The sequence below is a fragment of the Vigna radiata genome, unplaced genomic scaffold, assembly GCF_000741045.1.
Source record: "Vigna radiata var. radiata cultivar VC1973A unplaced genomic scaffold, Vradiata_ver6 scaffold_214, whole genome shotgun sequence".
NCBI classification, from domain to species: Eukaryota; Viridiplantae; Streptophyta; class Magnoliopsida; order Fabales; family Fabaceae; genus Vigna; species Vigna radiata.
The window spans coordinates 226,681-237,384 of NW_014541782.1; the positions used below are offsets into that span (position 1 = coordinate 226,681).

At 31.5% G+C, this 10,704-nt stretch overlaps 1 protein-coding gene and 1 non-coding gene across 2 annotated transcripts; both read left to right on the forward strand.

Moving 5' to 3' along the window:
- The first annotated feature begins 579 nt into the window (after window positions 1–579).
- Window positions 580–2,524, forward strand: LOC106778131 (pathogen-related protein). Its single transcript, XM_014666046.2, has 4 exons — window positions 580–728; window positions 813–945; window positions 1,250–1,548; window positions 2,124–2,524. Exons 1-4 carry the CDS (start codon window positions 609–611, stop codon window positions 2,268–2,270), a joined length of 699 nt encoding a protein of 232 aa, XP_014521532.1. The 5' UTR covers window positions 580–608; the 3' UTR covers window positions 2,271–2,524.
- Window positions 2,525–3,558: 1,034 nt separating this feature from the next.
- On the forward strand, window positions 3,559–3,631 carry TRNAE-CUC. The gene has a single exon. It is a non-coding gene; the product is annotated as a tRNA-Glu (tRNA).
- The last annotated feature ends 7,073 nt before the right edge of the window (window positions 3,632–10,704 follow it).

Here is a 10,704-nt window from a genome sequence, read left to right on the forward strand (position 1 = left end):
TCCAAATTCACTTAAATAAACAATAAATAAAATCATCTTCAAATCCTTTCAAATCCACTAAATTACTCTCTCTAATCCATTAAAGTGAATAAGGTCTAATTGTTTTCATTAAAAGTTGTACAAAAATTAAATTAATTTGCTTAATGATGTTCTCAAATACATGAACGGAGTCATGGGAAAATGTGAAAGCAATTAATGATCAAAAATAAAAAAGTCAAAGATATCTTTTCTTCCAAAATTGTAATTGTTCAGTTACATCTTAAGTTTCCTGGGAAAATAACAAGGAAACAAAAACCTTATCTTGATGATAGAAAAGAGGCCAATGAAAAGCCTATGTAATAACTCATGATGTTTACCATGATCACCGTCAACCTGTGATACAAGCATAGCTGCTACAGCTGCAGGTGCAGAGGCTGCTCTGAAAATATTTTGGGATGCTAAAATTTTCCTATTGGTGAAAGGGTTAAATATATAAAATATATACTGAAATTAAAGAAAATATTTTTATTTTTAAACTAATTTTTATATGTGAAAAAAAAAAATGGGGACCAAGCCCTCTAATATATAATGACTAAGCTGGTGTATATGTGCTATCATATTAATTTGTCATGGCCAAAGACAGGTACAGATCTTTCTTGCATGATGAACCTGATAACATACAGTGGAGACATGGTGGCCCTCCCACTTATGATGTTGTCAACAAGCTTTTTGAAGAAGGAAGAACAAAGGTGCAACAACCACCATACCCTCTTACCCTTTTTTCATCTCTCTCTAAAGATTATGTGTTCAATCTGTGTTTTCATGTTTTGCAGGAATGGCCAGAAGGATCATTGGAAGAGACAGTGCAAAATGCTATCAAGTCTTATGAGATGGAGCTCTCTCACAAGACCCGTTTGCTGGATTTCAAGACAATAAACCCTGAGAAGTTCAAGCTATTTGTCAATGGTATGCACTTCATATTTGTCATAATTATTTCCTCTCCAACATTTCCACTGTTATTTTTAGTATTCTACTATTTGATTAACTGCTATTCATCACATGATTAAATGGGGTGAATGAATAGATCAAAATTTCCTGTGTATTTTTTGATCTTGTATAGACACCCCTTTCATAGTTCCAGAATAAGAATCCACAGATCTTGTGACATTTTGAAGGGATTATGGTAATAAATGATAGTTGTACCACATAATTACATCAACCATGTTCTGGTTTTTCTGTTGTCAGAATCATTATAATGTTTGATTTGCAGGGAGGGAGGGATTATCTGGAGAGGAAACTCTGAAGCTGGGAAGTTATAATGCTTTGTTGCAAAGTTCTCTGCCAAAAGATCTGCAAGCTTACAAAGCTGATGAAGAGACTTTTGAATCATCTCATGAATTGTTCAGATCAGCTTTTCCTAGAGGGTTTGCTTGGGAGGTGATAAAAGTTTACAGTGGACCTCCTGAAATTGCTTTCAAGTTTAGGCACTGGGGGTTCTTTGAAGGCCCTTATAAGGAACATGCCCCTACTGGGAAGATTGTCCAATTCTATGGCGTCGGAACTCTCAAGGTATTACTTCCATCCACTATGTCTTTATATTCACAAAATGGATTCTTGAGGTCACTTTATACCACTGTGTGCTATCTCAATATAATAATATGTCTCTATTTTAACATCAGAAATCAAATGTTTCGAAGCAAAAGAAAAACCAGAATGTTTTGTGTGTTCAATGATTCGGTTAAGGTTCTTGTTCTGACACAAGTCCTTGGTCGGTTTAGAGAAAAATAAGTGTTTATGAGCTAGCTTTCATCATGCAAGACTTTTTGACATTTCATAAAGGCTTAAACTATTCTTCTAGAGTTAGATTATCTTTCAGGACAAAACTTGTAATGAAAGTAATGAATATTAAAATACACAGAATTCTGATTAAACTACCTAATACAGAAGTAAATATCTGTGAGCAAAACTTGAAGTTAAAACAAGTTTCAAAATGTTCAATCATCTGTGATGAAGACGAAAACTTTTGAGAGAAACAAAATATCCCACCTAGTATTGACAGTTAATGATGTGATTTTTCCACTGGTGGTCATAAAAAACGTTTTACTTAAGGCTCTATCACAATCATGAGTCATGAATCTATACAGGTGGATGACTCTTTGAAAGTTGAAGAGGTGGAACTTTACTATGACCCAGCTGAGATGTTCGGAGGACTTCTATCAGGGAAGCACCCCATAGAGGATGATGGCAACAAAGCTTCACCAACTTCACAACAATGTCCTTTCTCCACATAGTTTGCAATGATGCTTTAAGTGAATAATGTTCTGATCCAGCTATGTTTCTTGGATCAATTAATGTGGCAGCTGAGATTTGAAGAAACCTAGGACTACTTGGTGTGATAATGGTCCAATGAATAAAATTGAAAAAAATAAACTAAGTTTTCCACCTTTTATGGATACTTTATGGCAAATACATGTGCTATGTTGCCAAGTAATGTGTCTGTTTGACATTACTGTTGCACTTTTGAAGAAATTTATAATGTTTTTCACTTTATTATTTTTATGTTTACGTTACAGTATACATGTGTATGTGTGTAAATAACTAAGAATTAGGTAAAAATAGAAGAAGTAAAAACTCAAATGAGAAAAAAGTAATTAATATTGTCATGAATTTTTAAAAAATATGATATTTAAAAAAAGAACAAAGGGAGAGCTTATGGGTTTGATTCAATCGGAAACCAGACAACCTACTGTGTCAGCATTATTGTTGAATAAAAGCATTTGAAGTTGTTGTACAGTACAGTAGTTATTTACCAGTTGCTTAGTCAATACCTACAATTCAGAGATTGCTGTTATGATTATTTTAACTCTCTTGATGACACTAGTTGATAATGTAAAAATGTTAAAAAAGTAAAACATATTTTTTCTTTGTATTATAAAAAAGACATGCAGTAAAGTTTGGTATTGGTGGATGATTTTGACTACATAGATTACATAAATTATGTTGTACAGAGAAACATAAAAAGCCTGAAAAGTTGTTCCACTTTGTGGTAGGCCTTTTTCTCATAAAATGAAAACTGTTACAAACAGTGGAACAATTCATTCATGAAAGAAATATCAGAATCCGGAAAATTAGTATTCTCCAACCACCAAACTACCAATATGCAGAAAACTACACGAGAAAGGAGGCTTAGCCAACAACACTTTCAAATCATTGCATGGAAATCTATTTACTAATTGAGATAAATTAACAAAATCTAAAGATAATGTACAGTTTCTGCAGTGATAGTGGTTCCAGAAGTGAAGGATTCTACCACAAACTGCATTCAATTGAACTCTTCATGCAAGCATAAATTATCAAGTGCAGTCCTTATTACCCAATCCTCTTAAAATGAATTGAAGATTGAAATACATAAAAAGAAAAAGAAAAGGAAAGGCCTTTTTGAGGACAAACGTGTGGACCATGCAAGGTCCTAACTCCCCCAAGGGTCCCTGTCTTGCCCTTCCTAAGACTGACTTTATTCGAAAATCAGATTTGTAAATCAATTGTGATATATTTTGGTTTTGCTTAGCTATCAACCATTCCGTTGTAGTCTAGTTGGTCAGGATATTCGGCTCTCACCCGAAAGACCCGGGTTCAAGTCCCGGCAACGGAATTTGCTTTTTTAATTTTATATTTTTCTTACAAAATATTTTGGTATGCTCTTTAGCGAATTATAGTCACTAGACTATCTTTAAATGGTGAAATATAATCTATGACTTTCTGAATGAGTCTTCCTTAAATTATGTAATCTGAAAATCGATCTATTATTAGGTAACCAATAACGATTGTTTATCAAATTGTATTTACTTTAACTTGTATATTTATTCTCCTCCACTTCCAAGTTCATTTTATCATTTTTTTTTCTTGTTTTTGTCTTTATGTGATGTTTTATCATTCTTTTTTTTTTCTCTCGTCTTTATGTGATGGTCTTCATTGCTTTGGTGGTGAGTTTTCGTTGCTTTGTTTTTATCATTTTTATTTCGTTTACCTTTATCTTCTTCTATTTCTTCTTATTCAGATATAAGCATTTTTGTTTAAAATTTTATATTTCTTTCGTTTGATATAATTATTTCTACCATAATTCAGGAAACCAATCGAATTTTGAAATTCAGTATAAACAGTTATCGAATTTTGAAATCTAGTTTAAGAAACCTAATTTAAAAAGTCATCGAATTTTGAAATTCGATTTAGAAAGTCATCGAATTTTGAATTCCGATTTAGGATGTCACTAGATTTCAAAACTGATTATGGTGCTAACTAGATTTTGAAATTTGATTTAAGATATCATAGATTTCTAAATTTGGTTATGATAGCTACGAAATTTGCAAATTTAGTTAAGTTAGCCCTAAATTTTGAAATTCAATTAAGAAAGACACCCAATTTCGAAATACTCTTAAAGTAGTCACCAAATTTCGAAACCTGATTAAGTCTTTAACTAGATTTCAAAATCCAATGACATATTTAATTGGATATCAAAATCCGATGAATTCTTTATTTTTTTTGTAATTTAAAAAAAAATATTTTTATTTTTGGTAATTTGTTGAGATATTATTATTAGTATTTTTTATCAAAGAAGTGAGGTATTCAATAATGGTGCTGTTATGTTATAAGTGATTATATTATAAGATGGAAGCTTATCCTTTTATTGTGTCATATTTATCTTCTTTCGTCAATGAAATGTGCAAAGGAGAGATTACACAAATAATATTACAACTGATCATATTTTTCCCACACGTGATGACTTAATTGAGTAGGTTCAATGGATTTTTTTTATCTTGAGTTTATTAACGTAACTATAAGATCTAATAAAGCTATTGGTCAACCTGGGTGAAAAGTACAGGAAATACAAATATTATGTTCAAGTGAGTATACAACATAAGAAAATGCGAGTGTCCTTTTAAATTGAGGGGCAAGCCAAATTTTAATGGAGAGGGGTGAGTACCGAAGGTTACATGTGTGTATCATAACCATGATTTGACATAGAGTTTACTTGGTAACCCTTTTGCTGGGAGGTTAAATTTGACTAAACAATCATTATTTATTGATATGACTAAGAGTCAAGAAAAACCTCCAAATATTCTACTCACTCCCAAAGAAAATAATGATTGTAATGTGATAACAATCAAACAAATATATAATGCAAGGTATACTTATAAACTATCATTGAGAGGATCGAGAATTGAATTACAAAAACGGATGATGATGTTGGATCGTAATATATACATCCATTGGAGTAGGTGTGTTGATAAATCTAAGGTTGTAAGTGACCTCTTTTGAACACATCTTGATGGAGTTAAATTATTGAATGCATTTAATGTTGTTTTGTTGATGGATATCACATACAAAACCAACATATATTGATTATCATTGCTTGAGGTAGTTGGGGTCACATCTACAGGGTTGACTTTCCAGAGACCTTTGCATTCTTATAAAGTGAATGTGAAAATAATTTAACTTGGGCTTTGGAAAGGCTCAGAGGATTACTTTTTGACATATGAGGATGATCCAGAAGTCATTGTTGGCAATAAATATTTGACTTTTATGAATGTCATTGCATTGTATTCCCTAAATGTTATCATTTCCTATGCCACTTTCACATTTAGAAATATGTGAAAGCTAAGTGAAAAATGTTAGTCAATCTATTAAGGCATGAAATGTCATGATGGAAGCATGGAAAAATTATCATGGATTTTGAATGGGAATCAACATTTAATGATTATGTTGATCACCTTCATTCTGCTTGTATTTCATGGCCTTTATTCTTTAAATATTTCAACGAGTCTTGGATCATTCTGTATAAGACATATTTTGTAAAGGCGTGGACAAACCAAGTTATGCATTTAGGAAACACAATATCAAATAATTATGTATCATCTTATTTTATTTAGTTATTTTTGTTAGGTTTTTTATGATATTGTTCATTTCATTTGTATTAGGGTTGAGTCTGCTCATTAAAGTCTGAAGAAAGTATTTGGAAGTAGTATGGGAGACCTTTGTTCGTGTTAGGATGCAATTCATAACATCATCATCCTACAACATAATAAGATAAAGGCTTCCTTTGAAAAAAAGTATAAATCTTATGAGTGACGCTTTTAATGGAAGAATATATAAAAGAATGGTTGAAGGTCTATTAAGATATGTTTTAGTACTCATTGCTCAAGAGTTTAATCGAGTAAAGCATATAAGATTTGATAGTGAAACTTATGGATACGTTTTGAGACAAACATGTGGTTTATCCTAAGCTTGTGAATTATCATGATGTGACCTTAAGATTATTCCTCTTTTTGAAATTCATATCATATGGACTAAATATTTTATCAAATGATCTGGTGCTTGAACTTTTCAAAGAAGTTAACATTGCAGGAAAAGTGAACATCAAACAGAAGTTACTTGAAATTGCTTGTCCTACTATGACATCTATGGTACCTTCAATGCATAAAGTAAAAACGAATGATGCACATAAGAGTAAAGTTTATTGATCTTAAAGGTCTACAAAGCGTGAACTGTCATATTTTGAGCATGTAGGTGACTTGCATTCCATCCATGAAACTTCATCACCAGAAAAAAAAGAAAAAGAAATGCAATCTAAGGCTAAATTTATGCAACAAGGGAGAGTACCTATGTTAGATCGGTTTGATCCTATATGTCATCCTTACGTTGTCAATGTTGTTTATGTTGTTGTTGATGGTTATTGTAGCTATAAATGCATTGTTGCTTTGTTGGGGATGGGTGAAGAGTCATGACCCCTTGTTTAAAGAACTTACTCAATTGCACAATGAATACGTAAGACTAGTGGGAAGATATGATCGACTAGAAGAACTAAGGAAGTCTTAGCTAGTTGACTCACAATCAATTGTACGTGTTGCTATAGTTGACACTTTACTTATTATGTCTTAACTTTTTCTTTCATAACAATTTGTTTCATTAATTACAGGCTAATTTAAATAACTGAATGACTATATCAAACATTGGTTATGCTATTACTAATTGATATAATGTCATCTTAGTCTGTTTTTTATATTGTCGTAATATTATGATCATCCCATTATGTAGTGTACCACCTTCTGATATGAGATAACATTGATTAGTATGTATAAGACACATTCATGGATCTCATTTTGTGTAGGTAAACCTATTATTCTTTTATTCCATTGTAGACTAAGTTACATATACTAATTTTATCTTTACATGTTCACGTACGAGAAGGCTGTCCTTTACCCATGGTGGATATCATATTGTTAACCCATTATTACCCTAAGGTGTGAGTGTGGTCATCTTTTTATATAAGTAGGATGCGTACATTTATAGAATCAATGGGAGTTAATACCAAATATGTAGACTTCCTTCAGGGCTAATATTTGTGTAATGTGAATAGATGTATAAATGAAAATATAAAGTTGTTGTTAATTCATTGCCAATTGTACCACTCTTATGCATATAAAAGCTTATATCCTCTCTATTAATATACTAATTATGTAAAAATGGACAAAGTTGTTTAATTATATAAAAAAAATTATGACTTTCTAAATATTTGATAAAAGTTCAAAACAACCAAATAAATAGTAAAAGACTTTGCTACCTAAATGATGAATGTGTATCACATACATTTTAACCTCCTTTACTGCTTGATGCATGTTCTTCAGACGTTGAATGAGCAATCTGTAATGCCTCATTAGCACGCTCCTAGGCTACAATGCCATCATTGACATCACAATAATCAATTGTCGTCTGTAAGATTATCTTGACATGCCTGATAGATCCCTACATTCATGGTGACAACAAATTAATTGACATTTTTTAAAAGCATAAACACATAATCATTGTACGATTACATACCAACAAACCAGATTTTGACTTCGATCTACTATGAATTGAAATGTCATATGGGACATGTTGTCAAAGTCGAGGTACAAGACTAAGATAGTTGTCCTTAGTATCAAGAATAACATAGGGATTGGATACTCTTCTAAACCACTAAAGGTATCCCTCCATACATGCAAATGGAGATTCAAACGGTAGGACATTGGCATACATGTACTTGACAAAACGCAACTAACAATCATCAATGGTTGTTATTCCAACCTCTTAAACAACGTTTGGTGATTGCGGGATTGACTGCTCATATCCAAATTATCTTAACACACGTTCAGGTAGATGCCGGTGTACAATCTTACAGACTTTGACCCAACCATAAAATATATTGATGGCTAAATATGGATGACTTATCCGATGTGATTGATATGGAATTCAGATCACCCCATCATATGTCAATCCATCTAAATGTCCTCGACCTCAAGTAGGTTGAAAACCTAACTCCCTGTCACCTAATGTTTGACACCAGGTCTATCTTCATCATAAGTAAGTAGTAGATACCTCATCCCCATCCCAGGGAAGTGCTCATAAATCCAACTCTACCAAAAATTAATTAAAGGTTGGTCAATATGAAAAAAAATAAAGAAAATGAAAGTACAAGATATATGTGTACTTGTAAAACAGTCAGGTATCCAAGTAATTTCTTTGTCTCATCAAAGTTGGCATCGAGTTGCTCGTATAAGTGGGCCAACGCAGCAACTCCTCAAGCATATTCGCCACATGATTGTGAGTCTTTAAAGAGCACCAAGTAGGATACATGGATCAAGGTGGGGCTCTTATCCATAAAATAGATTCATCCAACTAGATGCAACAAGCATGCCCGTGTAGTGCACTCACATTGTTGCTTCTCACAATAGTTTTTGTATACGTCTCTTAACCAACTCAACCTGATTTAGGGGTCACAACATTGTCTCATTTCCACTGTAGCCCTTGTATGGTTCATGCCCAAAAGGTCGATGATACAACATAGAACTTCTTCAAAGTCTAAGGCTTCATTCAAACATAACCGTCCCATTGTTTATCTCTTTATGTCATCCCTCACGAGAGCCAATATCAAACCCTTATTGGCGTAATCGTAAGAAAGATCACATAGAGATATCAAACCAAAATTCAACACAAAGTCTTGAATAGTCAAATGACATGTTTCAAATTTATTTAATTTTTTTCCTATAGGAAACCAAATTGATGTCCCCTCAATCCTAGACAAAACAATTAGATATAAAGTTCAAACAACTCATCAACCAACAAAATCCAAAAAAACAAAATAACAATTGTACTTATCTGGTCTTGTCACAATGCATATGCAAAGTTATATGCAAACTTTATCAAGAGTGATGTATCATATAGACCTCCAAGAAGTTCACCTGTTGGCAAAAAAAAAGATATTGAAAAATGAGGATATTTTGATAATGATAAAAGCAAGTTCAAGAATTCAAACATGCAAATGATGTTGGAGGACTTGTAGTTTAGTTTTAAGCTTTTATAATAATTCTTTTATATTTGGGTATTAGACATAGTTTAGAAAGTTACACAACAACTTGTATAATATTACTTAGGAAATGTTTTAAAATATTTTAAAAATGATTTATGATAATAAATTAACTTAAATGGTAATCGATTATCTAATTTGAATTCATATTTTTAGAAAATTCTTTATGATAATTGATTATCGTTTCTGATAATCAATTATCACATAGAGAAATAATTTTATGAGATGTCTTTCTGATAATCGATTATAACTTTTTGATGATCGATTATCACATCGAGAAAAAGGGTTTCAAAATTTTAATGTAATAATTGATTATCACTTTAAATAATTGATTATCAACTACAATTGTGACTAGATTCTTTAGTTTCTTGAACTAATTTTCGAAAATAAGAGTCTATATATTTTACCTAGATCTTGGTATGAAAGATTTAACAACTTTCTATTGCAAAATGATTTTACTAGAGGAAAAATTGATTCTACATTGTTTATCAAGAGAGTAGGAGAACATATTTTGGTTATTCAAGTTTATGTTAATGATATTATTTTTAGGTCAACTCTTGATTTCCTTTATAAAGGATTTTCAAGTATTATGTAGGGAGAATTTGAAATGTCAATGATGTGATCCTTTTGGTAATTTATTATCACATTGAGAAAAAGGATTTTGAAATGTTTATGTGATAATTGATTATCACTTTAAATAATCAATTATCAACAACAATTGTGACCACTTTTCAGTTTCATGACATTATTTAAGAGTTTATATATTTTAACTAAACCTAGTTTTAAAAACAATTTTTCCTTTCAGAGGTTTAGTGTTGTGCTTCTGAAAGAAACTCTCTTCGTTTTGAAAAGAGACTTGTAAAACCTAGTGTTGGTAAAATGAAAACTTTCATTTAGTGTGTCTTAAGTTATTGAATGCATCTAGTGTGGCTAAGAAAAATTGTTCATCATTTGTGTGTTCAAAGGAAGTGTGGTTCATCTCTTCTGTCTTCAAGAAAATTGCTTTCTAATCTTAACTTTATTCTTTGCGATTGTAAGTTGTAACTGTTTGTTAGTGATTGATTAATTCCTCTTTAGCTATATTAATAAACTGGACGTAGATCTTTTGATTGGAATTAATATTTAATTATTTATACAATTCTCTCTTTCTTTATCCTTTTTAATTTTTTGAAAGAAATTAAATTAATTTGTAAAGTCAGATTTAAAAAGGGAAAATTGTTAAAAGATATAGTTTTATTAAGTAAACTAATTCACCGAGGTGCAGGGATGGAGAGGAAAGGGATGGGGCACTAGCTTTCTAGAAATCAAAGTGAGTAAATGTGGAT